This window comes from Taeniopygia guttata, chromosome 12 (assembly GCF_048771995.1).
Source record: "Taeniopygia guttata chromosome 12, bTaeGut7.mat, whole genome shotgun sequence".
Taxonomy (NCBI): domain Eukaryota; kingdom Metazoa; phylum Chordata; class Aves; order Passeriformes; family Estrildidae; genus Taeniopygia; species Taeniopygia guttata.
In genome coordinates, this window is record NC_133037.1 from 15,095,515 (window position 1) to 15,115,240 (window position 19,726).

Below are 19,726 nucleotides of genomic sequence, written 5' to 3' on the forward strand. Positions count from 1 at the left end.
CACTTAAAAGGTAAGGTGACCTAGTGCTTTAGGGAATTTTCTCATGAAAAATGCACAGAAATTACCACCTATGGTCATTCTATAACAAACTGCTTATTTCAACAAGGCTGAACTGCATCCCAGGATGGACTGTCACAAATAATACCACTACTCTCCTGAAGAAAATAGAAGCAGGACAAGCAAATAGCAAAAAAAGTAACCCCTGATCATGTTGGAGAGTTTTCATTTCAACTTTCAAACCCCTCATTTGGAAATCAGGCCATCTAAATGTCATGTGTACACAGTAATGGCATAACCTTAACAAAATCAAAACCCAAAAAAACTATCTCCAGGTGGATATTCAGATTGTGAGGGTATATACCCAATTTTAAAAATCTGGCTTTAACAATTGTCATCATTTGGTCTTTTGAGCTTGTATCTTTATGGAACGTTTCCCCTCCATTGAAATCCAATGGCTTCACCACCAGCAGCTGTTTGATCAGGCAGCCTGTCCCCTGAGGGAGACAAAACACTTCACTTGGAAACTAACACAAGATTTTAAGATAACCAGTTAATGAGAATTCCCTGAGCACTTAAGAACAGAAGTAGCAGTAGAACTGAATCTCAGCAGGACTGGTTTAAGAACGCTGGTACCTTGAGAACTGTAGCAGGAGAGATAAGAAAGGGAGCCATTGGGTCCACAGCTTCCAGCTTCATGCCTTCAGAGAACGAGTGCACTCCAATCACAGGTTTATCCTGGAAAATGATGTGTTGCTCTAATTACCTGCCCTCCTCCATCAAAAAAGAGATGTACCTCATATAAATCAACTGAAGAGGATGAGTTTTTATGGAGTTTTTATCAGTTCATCCCAAGAAATCAACATGTCACAGTACCAGCAACTTCTCTAAATGAAAAGGCCAACAATGCCCCCTGAGACTGACAGTTTTTGATGAGATGTAGGAAATTGAGTCCCTGTGCCTTCCTCCTCTGCCATTCTCCACACAGAAGCAAGATTTGGTAATACTGAGTGGTCTTGTAAGTCAATAGAAATGTTTGAGGTTTTTCCCTGTAACCTTTAGCACTCCTCATTAATTACACTGAATGAGAACATGCCTCCATTTGCAGTCTAACAGAAACCTGCAGAACAGAATTATCCATATCTCTGTACATGACCCAACAAATCCAAGGGCAACAGCACCTCTACTTCTACTTATGGGTCCAAACAAAGCTGAGAAAAATGGACTAAGAACCTGAAGGACTAAAACATGTGAACCATGACAACTAATGACTCACATAACTGTGATAGGTGCATTGTCTAACTTACCAAGAATTGATACCAGTATGATTATTTTTCCTTATAATTACATTTCTAAACCAGGGAGAGAAAGGGAATACATTTTAAAAACCAACAAAACAAAACAAGGAAAGAATTTTGAGTGACTGACTTTCCTGAATCATTGCTCAGGAATATAGCATTTCTGTGGTATCACCCACAGCATTAAACTACCTTAAAAAGATCTGTAGGAACAGAGGATTCCTCCTCCTCCTCTTTCACCTTCTTCAGGATCTCTTGCCAATCTGCTTCACTCCTCAAGGACCTAATGGCTTGAGGAAAAAGAGGGGGAAAGAGAGAGTAGTCATTTTTTTCTTCTTTTCTCTCAGAACACATAGCAATGAAGTTTGATTTGTGCCCCTCCAAACTGCCAAATTCTTTATCCCAAGGTTTCCCCTCATCAGGAAACATGTTACATCACTAGCAAGCTCACAAGCCATCCTTTTGTGTTTCTGCCACTTTTTGTCCCCCTCCTCTGATTACCTACCCTAACATGGACACGTCTGAAAGATGTGTCCACCTGTCCAAACCTCTGCCTGTGCTTCCACTCACTTGTCCTTTCTTTTAAGGAAGATTTTCATATTTATAAATGGTATCTAAATCTGTCCAGTAGGCTTGAGGGTCTCAACTGCAAAAGCTCCTGCTTAGCAGTACTCCAAAACCATAAGACCTTTTCCACCCCAGGAAAACAAACATACCAAAAATAACCAAATCATGAAATCATAAAGTTTGATTTGTGCCACTCCAAACTGCCAAATTCTTTATCCCAAGGTTTCCCTTCATCAGGAAACATGTTACATCACTCTCAAGCTCACAAGCCATCCCTTCCTCACTTCTTTTCTTTGCACACGCAGGAGGAAAGTTTTGACAGGCAAAAGCATTTAGAACAAGTGGGTAAAAAGTCTTGTAGGACTATTTGTGCTTTCACCTGTATTCTATTAGGTACAGGACTTGTCAGATCACATGGATTATGTGACCACCACATGCACCCAGAAGGACAATTCAGAGCACTAAAGCAGCAGCCTCTACCCTCTGATCACCACGTACAAGAGCTGTGTTTCCAAGTACCTAAAGGTGGTTGCAGGCTGTATCCATGCTGAGCTGCCCAACCCACTTGGTGAAGGAAAGGGTCCAAATAGAAGAGCCACTGGTCAAATTTGTCCAAATCCTCCAGGCCCTCATATCGCAACTTGAGCCTCCCACCAACATTTTCCACCACGTTGACGATCCAGGCTTCCAGGGAATCCCGGATGTTTTGCAGTTCCAGTCGGGAGCCGGGTGCGATGAGATCCAATGGATTTTTCCCTCTGTGAAGCTACAAAAAGAATACAAATTATTCTGTACAATAGAACAAAACAAATGTCATACTTCCACCTCCTTACACACACTCTGTCTGCATAAACAAAGTATGAACACAGGAGCACAGAAATCCATGTCCCTTCCTAACACAAGTCAGAAGTGACAATGTTCAGAATTGCTGGTGCTGGTGTCAGAGCTTCTGCACTGCCTGTAGATACAGTCACACATTTCACTGAAGTCCTCATTATCATTTTCAGAGACATCATCATTTATATATTCCAGGTTTGAAGGAAACATGAATAACCTCTTTCTAAAACTGAGTCATCCAGCATACAAAGATGACTAGACAGAAACATACAGACAGAACTGTAAGCTGTAATGAAGGTGTCACAGGCATTTTCCAAAAACCATTATGTTCTGTACTTTACAGCCAGACACTGATATAAAGTGCAGATATTGTTTTAAGTGCAGAGCAGGGGATAAAAAATTTGGTTCTTCACTAGCAAAAGATGCAATTAAGTGAAACAATAATGTGACCATTAGTAAAAAAATTCCAAACCAAAACAATTCAAAGTGAAAGGAGTCAATTGAGAAATGAGACAACATGAAAGCCAGATAAATAAAGCATATTTTGTTAGAGCTGTATGGAGGAGGAAGAGAATAGGAAGAAGACTGAAACCTTAGGGAGTTGAAAAAGGTCTTTCTTTTGCCAGGATTAATGAACAACCCAAGCCTGCAGCAACAGATATGTTTCAGGACAACACTATAAAAATTAAATACTGTAAATAGAAAACACTAGAGAGTGGAACTCTAGGGTCAACAGCATATTACAATGCCCCCTGAACTTAAAAAGGGAATTGAACTGACAATTCAAATAAGGTCCCTTTAATGATGAAGGGCAAAGCCAAACCCCAGTATGCAGCCCCTTGCAGCACTTACCCCTTCCAGCAGGTTAGCAGGGGCACTGCAGGCCCCCTTGAGCACCCTCTGAAGGAACTCTTCCTGGTCAGGTATCTTGTCCTTGATACCTAAGCAAACAGTGAAAGAGAAAGACTATGAATTTTCCTGCCAGATTATTCAGACACAAGATGTTACCACAGTCTTGTGTTGCCTAATTCAAGAGCATCTACCACACACTGGTAACAACTTAAAACAAAGAAACAACAAAAAAAAAACCCAAAAAACCCCCCAAACTTCAAGAAAATGTCAAAGCAGTGGATTTTGTGGTGATGATTAAGATAATCACAAGCCTCTGTCATGGGATTTCAGGAAAGCACAGCAGATAACCTCAACTTGTCCCCTCAGCAACAGCACCTGCATACCACAGCAGCTACACAGGCTGCCTGCCCAGCTGACACAGGACAAGAGCACCTCTTGGTGTGTCCCCTGTGTGTCACAGAGCTGGTACCTTCAGGCACTTTGAGAATCTTCTTGTTCTGCTGGCACCAGCCGATGGGGTGCAGGTCAGCAGTCAGGATGTCACACCAGAAGTCGGCCTTGCGGTCCTCGCCGTAGCCGTCGTAGCGCAGCAGCAGCAGCTGCCCGCACGTGGTGATGATGGTGGCAACCCAGTAGGTGTTCTGGTCAGACTTGACAGCCACTTCCAGCTTCATGCCAGGGGCAAAACCGTTCTGCAAACTTGTATCCACCTGAAGAGGAAGAAGATCATCACATCCGAGCACCTCTCAGAAAGGTTGCTGAATAACAGAGGGAACAATTTAGACAAGTTCATTAGCAAAAAAAAACTCAAGTCAAATGCCACCCAGCCTCTTCAGAAAAACAGTTTTATCACATTATGGGACCCAAACTGGAATGCACTTAGAATCATCATTCATGAAATCTTCTTTGCATTTAAGAGTAGCTTCTCAAGCTTAAAGTAAGACTGTGTCATTGATTTTCTGCCCTGGACAATACCTTCCCCCATCACTGAAAGGCTTTCCCATTCAGCTGGGCTGGCAACCTGAGCAAAACTAAAGGTCAAACTCAACACCACAACTTTGACTTGCTGTGTTAAATTGTGTCATTCAAGGTCTTTGGACAAAAAGCCCATTGAAAGTTCATATGGTTGCCTTAGGTATCTGTCTCTTCCACCATGCTCATCTAAGAAGTCACAAACCTGCACAAAGTGCAGATTAAGGATTTTTAACCTCTCTATGCAAGAACCTCAATAATTCTGTATGCAGCACTGTTACATAAATTGCATGGAACATAATCAGTCTGTATTCTTCATGTTTTGACAACAATAAAGCACCAGACATTGGGAGTGCTCTGTTTTTATGTTGGTGTGCTGTGTGCAGGTGACAATCTGCACAGGCCTGAGACACTGAAAAGGGAGACTTAAAAGAGAAGGCAACACCTCAAGTTTCTCATATTCCTAACGTCTCCTAACTCAAACAATCCCAAAAGAGCAGATGGACCCTGTTCTGCTCTCTCTATAGAATGTTCTGATCTATGCTTAATTCTAAGACCTCAGTCCTAACTAAAACTCTGTCATGTCAATTCCCCATTCTCAGTTGACTGTAACTCATGTTTTCTTTCTTTTTTAAGATGTCCCAAGCTCTATTTCCTCTTTGAACCTACTACAAGAAAGGCCTTCAGTATGATGCAGATGGAGCAGATATTTTCTGGGGTATTCATTCCCAGTTCTGTGCTGACAGTTCAGTAACTGCCATGGCTGTTATAGTCTCATCAGCCAGCACATACTGGTTTGCTAAAAATAAAACTAAGAGAACTACACTAGAAAGAAAAGCATATGCCTGTGTTAACTGTTCATATCCTTTGGGGTAATACACTTCACTTAGAGACATCTCCTCTTAAAAACCTAATCAGCAGGACCCAATACCTGCAGGCACTTTGAAGTGGTATTACAGAGGGTGTCTCTTAAAAAAGACAGTTGTCTTGCTGAAGAGATATTCCCAAAAATGTAATGTTCTGACTCCTGAGAGAAAAGCCTCAAGCTCAATGGAACATTTAAAGAACTGGGGAATCTGTGCTGCTTCCTATAGCTGATCTTTCAACAGAGGCTCAGGCAGGGAGAGCAGGTGTCAGCAAAAGCAAGAGCACCAGGAGGAGCGCTCCCTGCAGCCGGTGCCTTTCCCGGGAGCTGCCCGCGCCCTCTCCCGGCAGCGCCGCCGGGCCGGGCTGGGCAATCCCAGCAAACTCCTCCAGGAGCCTCCCGGGTCAGCCTGGCCAGGATGGGCATCCTCCAGAGCATCCCCATTGGAGCAGCGGGCCCAAGAGTGCAGCTGAGCTGGCCAGGAGCTGTGACTCCAGCCCCCGTGTCCCCATCCCACCAGGAGCTGTCCCCAGGTTGCCCCGCGGCACAAGCCAGAGCCAGGGATGCAGCTCAGTTCAGGGGGAGATAATGATAAAGAATAGACAAAAAGGATTAAGAGCAGGCAAGAACACACAGCAAATAAATGTATTCAGATGATGCTGAACACCAACCTGTTTTTCATGGTCACACACCTGTTGTAAAGGGTAAAAGGGAATTGAAAAAGAGCATTTGGTTCTAGAGGAAGTGTATGTAGACTTGGAGGGGACAACAACACTGGCATTCATCACAGCTCCAGGTTTTTGGTAAGTTCTTTTTCCTGCTATGTTTTATGCCAAACAGTCACTTTGATCTTGATATTGTTTAATTTTTAAAATGCTAAGAAATTAAACATTAGAACACACTTAATTTGAGAAGTAACTTAAATTCTCCAATGCGTCTTACTCATAGCAAGGCAAAACATTCAGAATTAATATAAGCATACAAATATAGAAAGTCACCTCTCCTATAAGCAAATCCAGTGCTTTGCTAACACAGGCTGTGTAATCATGGATTACATTTCTTTAACCTGACCATGTATTCTGCTACAACATGAGTTAGGTATTTCTCACCCACAACTCACAATGGGAGGGAGCTCACTACCCCAGTATTTAAAAAGAACCAAACTAAAACCATACAGCTCCATTTAAAAATACATGATATTAATTATTTTATCATATGTGTTCATTTGCTCTTGTGTTAATACTAGCCTTCAGCTCAGAATTTTCCACTCTTTTTTGAGAGTAAAGCATGCTAGCTTTCCTGATGGTGGATTATAAAAATATGTCATTCCTAAAGTCAAGAAACCGGGACCATGAATTAAAGCTGGAGGGAATACAATCAGCAGCACAGCCACACCAGTGCCTGCCTATTCTCCACTGACAAGCACTCACCTGATGTACCCTGGAATCACACTTAGCTTGTCTCAGTGCTGGCACAAAGACAGGCTGTCACTCTCCACTGGGAGGCAGTGAGGCTCTCTACTCCATCTTTTCCAACACATTACCTTCCAATGGACCACAGAAACCCCCAGCATGTGACTTGCACTCCTGCACTTCTATTAACAGCAAGACTATGACATAAATATGCTCCTCCCTCTGCCTGTCAATTCAGTGTCAGCAATAAAGAATTTTATGCCAAGCTTATTACAGAGAACATCAACACTCACAAATTCTAAGGAGCTCTGGTAGAAAATACCCAATTGTTCCATTCTGAAGGTGCATGTGTCTATTTCCACACTCACTGATGACCTCCTTACAGAGGTCCAGGCCCCCCAAGTCCCCAGGGCAGTGGGACAAAGGAGCTGGGCTTTGCCCACACCTCCTCACCAAACCACTCTCCATCACAATGTCACCTCACCAGCAACACTGCACTGTGCTCCTCACAGGCAGGGATTAATAACAATACAAAACATGGAGGTTTTTTTAAAACCTAATTTTATTTTTATCAACCATGGCCACAGCCAGACCTCAGACTTGACACAGCTGAGCTGGTGCAGGTGCAGTGAGTCTGTCAAAGTGTGTCTTCTGCTAATTAACAAAATCCAGCTACAACATTAATTCAGTTGGCCACTGCTGTAGAGATGGCATTACAATTAATTATACAGTGTCCAAGCTATGATAGCATGCCTCTTTAACAGATCCAGTGAGTTAAACCACACCAGAAGAGACAGACCATTCCCAGTATTACTGCAAAATGCCATTGCTCTGGTTCTATGTGAGCTGCATGGACACCACAACTCTAAGCTGGCTTTAGCTACAGCCTCAGTACACCCAGGAAAAATAAAGCAAGCACAGTCCCCTTCCCTTCAGAAATTAGATACCTGAATTTTCACTTTGAACAAAAAACTTACAATTACATCCCAGTGTTCTACATCCCAGCCTTCATCTCTGTGAAGGCTGTATTTTCTGTGCATCTTTACTACTAACACAACCGACATATTTTAACAGATTATTTAATAGTCTTCATTTCTCCAGGCTACCCTTGGACTCAAAATGCTTCATGATCAGTCACAAACAGACCTCAGGCTGTATTCCTGCTGATTTAAGTTTCCTTATACTGAAAGTCACGGTGTTGGACCCAAAAGCCTGAGCACCACAGGGTGTCTTCCAAGCAATATGTCACACACAGTCACCAGTCTGCAAGGTGCTTTAATTGTTGGAAGAGAACCAACAGGTTTGGACACCAGCTCTGTACAGCTCACCTTCACTGAGAACAAGAAGGCAGATTTCACATTCAGATCTCCCCCAATGGGACAGTGCTCTCCAGGACTTTACCAACAAACATTTAAAATGTCCAAGGGCAAAGACAAGGGCTTAGCAAGACTTCATCCTATTAATTAAGCCTGTGATCAACAATTATCCTAATCAGTTTTCTAACTACTACAGTCAGGTGTTTGGCAGAGCTGTTATTTTCTCCTTGCCTCCTTGAGATCTGCCATTAAAGCCTTCTCTAACAGCACATTTGAATTCTGCTGTTCAAGAACTATTCTGCCACCAGCTTTCGAAAGCTACTCCTCCATAACAGTTATCAGGAGCAATCACCAAAAGAAGAAAGAGACTGGATATTTTGAGCTTCTTAAAAAAAAAATCAAGCTTATCTTCTGGTGCAGAAAAGACCTTAACTCTTTAGATTTCAGCACTTGTGGATGGGGGTTACCCTGTGTTACATACAGGAACAAAGACAAGAAACAGTAATAAAAAGGTTAAATTCTGCATTTCTCTATTAAAAAAACATGAATCTAGTTAGTCTTCCAAATTTGAGAGCAGTAATTCATTCAAAGAAACCCTAAACACTTAGTATATCAAAGAAACAATGCAGGAGATGCTAAGCACACACACGCTCCCTTACTCACATGTTTAAAAGATCCATGGGGGGCTGCAGTTGCTCCTGTGTCTTCTAGATACTCATCCCAGTTGAATTCCATTTCTTCCACACTGGAACCTGCATCTGGAAGAGAAGCCAAACACTTCTAATTCAGTAGCTTTAGGCTACTACAAACCACAGTAAAACCGACTTTGATTCCAAAAGACCAAGTACACAAGCATGCAGTGAACACATTTCAAGAAATGGACAACACTACTTGGCCTTTCCTTACTTGTGAACAGCACTTAATTAGCTGGACTTGGTCAGGAAAACAGTGAAATCCTGAGGATTTTGGTTCAGCACAAATTTGCTTACAATTTGTGAGAGGGAAATGTAGGGAGAAGACTCTGTGTTTGTATTAACAAATATGAGAGACTCAGAACTCCAGGCAAACTGGACTGTTGGTGTTTTAAATTAAAAACCACCCAGGGAAGAGCTGTACCACTAAGAGATTTGAAAAGAAAGTCTAGAAAATCCTTTGAAATATAACTCTGCTCTTTTGAAAGTTAGATATTAGGCATTTAGCTGTTCCAAAACACCAAAAGCAAAGAGAGGGATTCAGAGTAGTTCTAAAGAAAACAACTTGAGACCTAACTGAAATAAAGTCAGCTCAACTTGGTCACTTTAAAAGCCCAGCTCATAAGGTGTCACAGCTTCTTTAGACCAAGAAAACCTCATTATGGGATGCATTTAAAGCATAAATGTGCTAAAACCACTCAAACCACAGTTCAAAGCCCACTCAGGCTGTTAGGGAAGCAAGCACCTGTAACAAGCCACACTAGAGATTAGTCAAATTTTCTATTATTATTGTCAAACCTGTACCCCAGCCCTGGTCTCCCTTTCAGTTCTGGCTTGGCCCCTCCCTGCTGCTCTCCTATTCCTATTTTCTCCAACATGTACCCACTTTGCTAAAAAGACACCAAGCCAGCAGAGGGTGGATTTCAGGTCCCTTATTTAACTGAGCAAGCCACATGACACTTTTCCTGCAGGAACACAGTGGGATGGCCAGTGAGGGTCACAGCCCACGTTAGCAGCGTTTTTAACCTCAACACACAAGGTTCAGGCTCAGCAGCAAAATGGGGAGGCAGTGACAGCACACAAGAGCAAAGCTTTCATTTTCAGGCTTGATTCCACCATCTGCCCCATAGCTCTCTGTGAATGAACAACAGAGCTTTCCCCCTCTCAGGACCAGGAAACCTGATACCTTGTTTATATTTGAAAACAGAGAAATCTCTGTGTATCACAAGCCCAAGGAGAGCTCAGCAAAGGTTACAGGACACGGGCATTTCCTACACCCTGTGCCTTTCCCACTGATCTTTCCAGCAGCAGTCGTTCCAGTAGGAAACATTACACATAAAAAAATTGAATTAATTACCACCACGTGTCCTTATCAGACCCCTGGACAGGCTAACAAGCTAAGAAAGCTCTGGGACAATTCCCAGTCCTTCAACAGATAGGAGCAAATATTTGTCTAAAAGTCTGAGATACATTAAATAGACTAAAAACCTGTAAGTCTTGAGTTTAATAGGTTTTTTTACCTTCAGACTGATGGTTAAGCTCATCTTTGACTTTTCATTGTGACTCTAGGAGTTATCCGTTCCCAAAACTTAAAAATGTATATTCAGTTAGCTGTTGTTTGCTGATGACATTATCTATTTTCAAAAATACTCTTATCTCTCCAGAACCCAACTTTGTCTGTTTTCAACCAACAGCAGCTGGTTATTTTGGCCTTTCATAAGCCCCAGAGCTCAAAAGATTCAGAGCTTGAATATCACCATCACTTTTAAGGGATAATTTTTAATTTACTGACAAAATTATCTGGAGAAATAAATAAGGAGTTTTATTTAGAAATTTTTTGAGGGAATAAAAGGTTAAGACACAGACCACAGTTGTTTGCAAATTAGGGTGGAGCCGATCAAAGCTTTGGCTGCAAACCATTTTAAGAAAAACAATTTCATTGCAAAATGTTGTTAAAATAGGTTAAGATTTCTCAACTCATTTAAATAGCATTTTAGTTTTATATGACCATAAAAACGCTGAAGTTCAGAGCTCCAGAATCAAAAGGGAACAAACACCAGCTCTGGTCAGTCAGACCTAGGAGTGAACTCTAATTCTCCTCCCACCCAAAGAAAACCATCTCACCCTTCCAAACAAAAAGCACCCTGCAGCAAGAACCCCAAAAAGCTGTTTTGTTCTGCATGGGGTGAGGGACACGGTCGTGTCGGAGGGAGCGGAGCAGGGCGGGCTGAGGCTCCGGAGGCAGCGGCTCCCCGGGAATGCCGCAGGGAGCCGGGAGCGCCCCGGCCCGCGCCGCGAGCCCTCAGCCCCGTTATCATCAGATAACCGCCGCAGGGGCACTTAAGCTCCTTAAATGAGGCACAGGTCACTTCACACACTGAAAGGGTCAATTAGTAACTTCTGTTGCCACTTAATTGCTACAAGGAGCTCCCAGGAAAGCCGCTCCCCTCGCCGGCAGCCGCGGTAAAGCCAACCCGCCGCGGCCCTGCGCCCGTCCCGCCCCCGCGGAGCTCCGCCCGGGCTGGGCTCGGCCTGCTCCGCGCTGCACAGCGCCCACAGCCAAAGGTTCCCTCACAAACCCGCTCTTCACAGGAAAAACAAATAAAACCCCCTAATAAGACAAACCAAACCAAACAAACTCAAAAACCAAAACCACCCTCGCCACCCACCCCCTCCGCCAAAAAAAAATCCCAACAAAAATAACAACCAAAACACAAATCCCTATCCAACACTCATGGCAAATTTAATACTCTGACTATTTTCTTATTGGGAGTTTCCTTCAGTCAGAGGGATTTTTTAAAACTTCTGCAAAAAGCACGCAGAACTTTTTCTGTTCATTCGTTCACAAAAGCTGAACTCGGCTTGTGTTCAATTTCACAAAGCTTTTACTGCTGAGGTGATCAGCCTCTCACTCCAGCACTGAGCACAGAGCTGGGGAATTTTCCTCCCTTCTGGAGGCTGACCCAGCTGAGGTTTGTGCTCAGCCATGGCTTGAACCATCCTGTTTGCTGCTTCTCACAAACCTGCCACAGCACCCCAGGTTATTTAGCACAGCTCCTTCTGGAGCAATGTGGAACAGGAGAATCTCACAGAATAAAGCTCCAAGCAAAAATGCTGTATGAGGATGCACAGTGACAGCAGTAAATTATCTTTTTTAATTGTGGCATGTGGTAGGACTACATAAACAGAGAAAAACCCCTGAATTAAGCCTCTCTTTTCCAACATCTGAATGCAGAAGCACTCCAAAGGTGCAGCAAAGGACCATCTCTCCGGTGAGGCTTTCAGAGTCAGAATCCAATCACTTTTCTGGTTTTATTGGCAGGACAGTGGCAGCAGAGCAGGCCCTGCTTAAATCAAGCCTTTGAACTGTTCTGCTGGTGTTTTTTGAAGACCCCATTGCACAGCTCCATCCTCACAGGTTAGCAGATCCCTGGAGACCCAGGACCAGTTTGAGGAAGCCACATTCCTGAGGGGCCACAACTCTGCCTTAAACACCCTGATCAGTCTGAGTTCAGAACGTTCAATAAAACCTCACACATTTACAGCAGAGGTTCTTGCTACTGTGAGAAAACTCGCAAATCAGTGTGACAGATGACAACAAGCACAACCATATATAATGCATTTGATTCCAAAGCACAATTTATTCCTCTTATTCTGCATGGATGTACATATTTATGCTCTTTCTTTCTCCCCATATCCTTAATTGCTACAAGTCCTAAATAAATTCAGCTTTCTACTATGTGGAGACCTATTTCTTTGTATTAGACAGGATGACTGAGCAGCACATCAGCCCAGAGGCAAAGCACAACTTTGGCAAAGACAGGGGAAGGAACCTGACACAATTCCCATATCTCTGGCATTGCCATGCAACCAGTTTGAGTCAGAAGAACTTTCAAATCAAGCTAACATTTTCTTATGTAAAATCTAAGAAGTGTCCTACAGAGGTTCTGTAGAGAATATTCATCCACTTTGGATGTGAGAAAATTCTCTGTATGAATATCAGCAGTTTCCTAGGCAGGTGCATCACTTCCCATTTGTCCCTATTTCTACTGGCCTTAGTGGGAACACTCACTCTTTCTGAATTTTATCACAAATTATATCCTGCAGCTCTCTGATACATACAGGTAGAGAAAGAATATGGAATTATACCATTTGGACTGGAGAATGTAGTGAAATATTAAGGAAGTTAGCCCTTTAAAAATATCTGAAATGGAAACAGTCTACACTAGGCTGTTCTCATCTTTGGATTTAAGCTAAATTCTCACTGCAAATAATTTTCATGCATTTTTAATGTGATTTAGTTGAAGACTGTCACATTGGACATTTAAGCACATCACAATTGAAGGTCTTGCAGACTTCAGTAAGGCTAACCCAAAGGTTTCTCACCCTGAAATGTAGATATAGTTCAATCTGATTTTAATAACAGTTAATCTTTTTCATCTCCACCAGCTGCGAGGCCATGAATAAATAAAGACAGGTTGGAATTTCAGGAGTTGAGAAAGACTGTGACAAGAATAAAAGTTGTCTTTTCCTCTCATAGCACAAGGGAGCATCACAACCAGCAACCCTGAGCTCTGTCTAGGTTCTTGGAGCCAGAGAGCCTGCATGTAAAACCAGAACAACAGGAGAATCTGCAAAAGCTGCTGCAAATTATTAAGTGGAAGAAAACAACACCAGTCAAAGAATATGAAGGCAATGTTCCAGCAGTGGTTTGGACTGGTGTAACTCAAAAGTGCTTCAGAAAACAATATTAGAGGACACAACAAAACCAATGTGCTTATGCTTACACAGGCATTTGCTGGGAACTATCTCTGAATGCAAGTAAAGCTCTCATTATTTATTGTTTGCTCTTCACTGCCTCCTGTACTCAAACCTGGCACAAAAGGAGCTTCAGGGAAATAGCTGCTGAGTAATTTCAAGCCCGTACCAAACCTTTCCTCAGCTATTCCAAAGTACACAGGGAGAGAGGACTCTGTGACCTGCTATTTTTTGAGGAAGATGGAAAAATGTCAATAAAGGTTTTAAGATCGAGGGATGTGTTATCACAGCCCATGGACACACCACTGCTGACCATGTAAACAGCTCCTCACTCTTCTTCTCCCTTCCTTACACTCTGTGACAAAAGCCTGCATCTTCCACTAGGCAAGGACAAAGTATTTGCATGTGCCAGGAGAAATTCTACATCCACACCCAAAATGCCTTTTCTTGACTATTTGAGGATATAACATTGACAACAACTCAACTGACTTGCTGTAGTTAATAATCAAAAAGCATATTTCAGCACCATAAAGCAGATAGCATTCTCCTAAAAAGCACTATAGATTAAAATTATGTTAAACATTTCTTTAGCAGCTCTTAGAAAAATTAGATTTCCGTAAAGTAAAGGTAGAACAATTACCAATAGTAAATTGTCCTATGAGAAGAGCAGCCTGTTGGACAAGAACCAAAGGAAAGTAATACTCAGATAAAATCTTGATCCAATTGTTCACACTGATAATTACAAGTTAAAATTTGCTTTATATAAAGTGTAATTGGTAGGAACCTCCTCAAAGAAAAGGAACAAGCCATGGCAGGCAAAACAGAACAAATGGATGGTCCCTACTTCCACATTTCCAGAACTGCTTCAGAAAGCTGCTAGTATTCCCAGTCATCCCAGACTAACATTCTTGTTGGCCTGGTGTTCCAAGATGATCCAAAACCTGAGCTGATTGTTCATAATACACCACTCTGCAGGAGGTTAGGTATTGATATCACAAGCCTATCAAAGAGGACACACCAAGGCACTTCAGAAAAACAGGACAGACTACAGTGGCAGCAAACAGCTTCAGTTATACGACCTTTCCAACCAGCAGCAAAAGCTTGACAAAACATTAAGAAGAAGATGAACAAAAGGACAGAGCTAGGTATTAACCACTCTGAAAGATAAATGCCTTAAAATAATAAGTGTTAACACCATAAAGCTTTTCATAAGCCCATCTCGTAGTGGTACCACAAAAGGAAAAGTCACAGCTTCTTGAAAAGACACCAACAAGGTTGGCCAGATTTTGTTTCTCTTTAAGCCAGTGCCACAGCCTGCTCTGATACAGAGCAGTAACAAACACAGCCATGACAGCCCCAGAGCCAGAACACAGCCCAGAATCTGGGAAACTGGAGCTTCTCCCCGTGTACAGCACCAGGCACATGCACTGTGGGACACTCACTGTGCTCATCTTTCTTGCACATTGCTAATATTTTTAGAGAAGCTGGCCAGGGAGCTGGGCTGGACTGTTACCTGCATCATACTGCTGTTCTCCATTCATCTCCACAGGAGCCCAGTGGCTGTCCCAGCAGCAGGAGCAAGGCAGGACGAGGCTGTCACTGGCTGGTGGTCATCAGTCGCCTCCCGCCTTCCACAGCAGCCCGGACATTCAGGAAGGGATCCTGGAAAACACCCGAAAGGAACAACTGGTAAGGAACTCTTCATGGCATTTTTAGCTGCTTTTAAGATAGAATCCTAAAGTGGTTTGGGTTGGGAGAGGATTCGAGGACCATCTCCCTCCAACCCCCTGCCATGGGCAGGGACATCTTGCACGGCCCCAGGCTGCTGAGGTCCCATCCCACCTGGCCTTGGGCATTCCAGGGATGGAGCAGCCACAGCTGCTCTGGGCACCCTGTGCCAGGGCCTCAGCACCCTCACAGGCATTTCTTCCTAATCTCCAATTTACAAACCTATTCCTATTAGCAATTAAATAATTATTTCATTATGAATGCTAGAAAATAAGTAAAAACAGGACTAAAGCAAGCCCACCAGTTCATTAGCAGTGAACTGTAAGTTTTGTTTCTTTACAAAATTCTCCACAAAAGCAAAGCTGTATAGTAAATAAAACTCTAGGTAACATGTTTCTTTAGAAATAACACACTTTGACTGACATCTTTATATTAATCAAAGAGTTGAGTGGTCATAAACCCAAGATTATTGGCTTGAAAATTCTTGTAAGAAAAAGGTAATTTCAAAAATCCTTTGCATTCTTGTTGAATGTCTGTGGAGCACCTTTTTTAAGTGAGATACCTGAAATAATAGAGAGGACTAAAAATCAGTTTCTAAAAAAACATAGGTTGTGCTCCTGAAATGAACACATTTTGAATAACAATGCTTTATAAAAAGGAAGTCCTACACATTTGAAAAGTCTCTGATTTTGAGTTTTGTACAGATATAGTGTCTATGCAGACTACCTGATAGCCCTTAGAGATACACAACACTAGTAGCTTCCTTCACACACAAATAAATCAGCAAACTTGAATAGAATAAAATAGCAGAGCTCAGTCATGTAGGAAGTTCAAGTACAATCAAAACTACAGCCAACTTCAAAAATTTTCATTACATGTGGAAAAAAAATTTTTTTTGAGAGTAGCAAGAGTTATCATTAAGAGCTCCTATTGAATGGCAGCTTAATGCCACAAAAATCTACTGTGTAGAAGATACTAATAACTTTTATTCATTACAGCTTCACAAGAACGTATCTGGAATGGAACCCAGATGCCAATTTCTGCTACATGCCTCTAACCTGCTCCACTCCAGCTCAGAAAGTCTGTGCTCAGCATGTAACTACAAGGTCACACATTAAATCCCAACCCAGTTCTGCCTCTGTGAGAAAGATACTGAGAAATTAAGCACAGGCTCCACTCTCACTCTCCACTGGTTCCTCACAGTTGTTCCAGGCTCAGAGGACAAAGCAGAGGAGGGTAAGGAAACTCAAGCACATGTCCTCAGACCAGCCTCTCCCTACACTGAGCTTCCACCTATTCCATCTTTTATAAAGTGGTGCTGGAAGAGGATGTCATGTGCACGATGCTCAGCACACAGAGAAAAACTCAAACAGAAAACAGAAAATCCAACAAAACTCTTTTTAATCATTAATCAAAACATGCCTTGCTAATGGCCTAGCCCAAGTCTATCAGCTGTCACAGTGCTAAGGCAAAACAAAGGCAATGCTGTGAGCAAAGCATATATTCCACAAGTCTGGGGATATGCCACTGCTTTAGAATAGTGTAGTCCTGCCAAAGTATACTCAGAATTAATTGCAATTAAGCTATTTTCAGTTTATTGGATACAGTTCTCAATTACCTTCTATAATTAAACTATGTGATGCAACTACACTTTTTTTTTCTTTGTGCAACATGAGAATATTTAGGACACTACCCTCCCCACCAAAAAAACCCAAAACAAATCCACAAAACCAAACCCCAGGCACCAAAGAGGCTGCTGATTTAGAAGATGCCCAACAGTGGCAGCTCCTGTTGAAGCTGATTGATATTCTGCCCAAGTCAAGTCGGGTTGTTATTCAGGATTTCATAAGCAGATGTGGTGTTTTATGTACACAAAATTGAGAGCACTTGTAATTAGCACCCACCATGGCTGCTGCTTACAGTCTGGCACCCCAAAGATTATCTTTTGATAAATCTCAAGGGAAGTGGAGCACAAGTGATGCTGGAACAGAGCAGCTTTGGAAATACTTTGGACTCTTCAGTCTCACTTCTGCATTTCAAATCTCCTTTCAGCACATGAAATATTCAGATGTTTGCAACTGGAGGCAGCATTAAAACCAGTTACAGTTCATTAAAGCCAGATGGCTCACTTGAATATGAAAAGAAATCAAACACAAGTTGGCTGTTGAATTAAAGTAAATCAGCTGGTGTCTGAGTCTTAATATCATTTTAAAACAAAGGCACACGAGACAATGGGGACAGGAGCCACCCCTTAGGACAGAGCTCCAGCAAGGATCGGGTTTCAGCGAATTCCTTCATGCCGAGGCATCAGTAAAATCTATTTCAAACCATGTCCAGCACGGGCAGCAGGAAACTTGTCCGAGTATGGATGGGCAGGGCAGGGCTCCTTCAGCACCGAGCTCTGCTCCGAAAATCTGCTGCTGGAGCATCCAAAAATCTGCTGGGAGCATCCGAAAATGTGCGGCTGGAGCATCCGAAAATGTGCGGCTGGAGCATCCGAAAATGTGCGGCTGGAGCATCCGAAAATGTGCGGCTGGAGCCTCCGAAAATGTGCGGCTGGAGCCTCCGAAAATGTGCGGCTGGGGCAGCGAGGATCCCTTCCTTGTGTTCCTCTGGGAGGTGGCAGGAGAGGGCTGAATGTCCTCCTAGTCCCTGTGCCCATTCACACCTTTACCCGGGCTCTTTCCCCTCGACAAACAGCAATTATGCGTTTCCTCGGAGGGGAAATGACACTTCTAAAGACATTTGTAACTATTTTTTCTCTAGGACTCACAGTAGGTCCGATCCTGGACCGGACGGGGCTCCAAACCACAGGGCACAGTTTCAGTTATACGACTTTTCTAACCAGCAGCAAAAGATTGCCAAAATATTAAGAAGAAGATGAACAAAAGGACAGAGCGAGGTACTAACCACTCTGTAAGATAAATGCCTTACAATAATAAGTGTTAACACCATAAAGCATTTCATGAACCCATCTCATAGTGGTACCACAGAAAGGAAAGTCACAGCTTCTTGAAAACACAACCAACATGGTGGGTTCACAATCCTAATTCCTGATACTGCCAGGCAAAACCTACACTTCATTTGCCTCTGCTTCTATTATTGCTGCAGAAACCAGCAACTCCCACAGCCTCCCAAAAAACCCACCACTCCAAGTGGTTTTTTAGAACCTTTCTCCTAATCTAACACCACTACAGTCAATCATGAATACAGGTCTCAGCTGGCCTTTTGCTACACAAAGATGAGACAGTGGCTCCAGGGGAAAAGGGGAACATGTTGGAATCAAGATTTGTGTGTGACTGGGTACTGGCAGCCACACAGTTTATCAATGCACGAGCAGAGCTAAGGCAGAATGCAGTTACATGGGGTCCTCTGCCCTAGGAGATAAGCCAGGCCCAAAACATCAGCCCTGTGGAGAACACATCTGCACCCGCTCGGAGAACACAGACTCCACCCAGCCTGAGGCTCTGCCAGCTCCTCACTGACACAACAGAGTCAGAAATGGAAAGGACCTTCTTGAATGACAACTTGAAGTGTTTTATTTAAAAAAAATTAAATTCTTCAGCCCAAAAAGAATCCAATGCAATAAACTATTCGGGTAGGAGCCAACTTAATTTTAGGTTCAACTTACAATGTGTAGCACTTGATTAATAAACATTTTTGTGAAACACATTCCAGGTATACTGGGGAGTTTCATATCACTCTTAGTTAAGCGTCTTCAGCACAAAACAAGATATATTGTGTACATTTCTCAACCAGAACCAAAATCAACAGTGCTGGAGAAAATTAATTTTCAAGCTATTCAGTGTGAGTTTCATTCACCCTTTTGTAGCAATACAGTTACAGAAGTACCCAAACTCCCACTTTGGGGTCAGTACATTTCCTCAAAACAGCCCCATCATTTTGGGGGGAAATGCCAGAGACCCTGGCTAAGCATTGCTGCCAGCCCCAGGGAAGGACACAGCACATCACCAACCACCTCCATCAGGCACAATGGCAGAGTTCTGCCTCCTTGGAACAAAAACCTCACCCTTGAAATCAGGGCTGAGAGAGGCAAAGGCAAACAAACATTCAGGAGAGCACCTGGTGTAGGAAATCTTTAACACCTATGAAGGAACCTTTCAAGATTCACAGATCAAGTGTCTGCAGGATCACTGCTACTGCACTTGGATAAGCAGCTCACCAAACCCCACAGAGCTGCAGGATGTGGGAGACACCAGAACAGGGGTTTTTAAAGCCACCAAGACTTTGCCCATCTCCTCTCCCCCACCTGAGGGATCTTTAACTCCAGTGACACGCTGCAGGAGCAGGGTGGGCACAAACTCAGCCTCTGTCTCAGCTGCCACATGGAACACGACTCATGTTTTGTCATTCAACAACCACATCAACTCTCTGCCAGACAGGACATGAAAAATATTGTCTTGGGAAGCAA

The 19,726-nt window shown here is 42.9% G+C and overlaps 1 protein-coding gene across 2 annotated transcripts in view; it reads right to left on the minus strand.

Annotated features, from left to right (window-relative positions):
- The window catches only part of SFMBT1 (Scm like with four mbt domains 1), a 71,655-nt gene that overhangs the window by 20,444 nt on the left and 31,485 nt on the right, over positions 1–19,726 (minus strand). For both annotated transcript variants that reach the window (XM_072934943.1, XM_030283003.4), the window contains exons 2-8: positions 15,080–15,228; positions 8,780–8,874; positions 4,021–4,261; positions 3,552–3,640; positions 2,382–2,628; positions 1,488–1,585; positions 634–735 (exon numbers count right to left, since the gene is read on the minus strand). In XM_072934943.1, coding sequence (XP_072791044.1) covers positions 634–735; positions 1,488–1,585; positions 2,382–2,628; positions 3,552–3,640; positions 4,021–4,261; positions 8,780–8,874; positions 15,080–15,107 — 900 coding nt within the window. In that variant the 5' untranslated portion in view covers positions 15,108–15,228. The remainder of the gene's footprint in view (positions 1–633; positions 736–1,487; positions 1,586–2,381; positions 2,629–3,551; positions 3,641–4,020; positions 4,262–8,779; positions 8,875–15,079; positions 15,229–19,726) is intronic.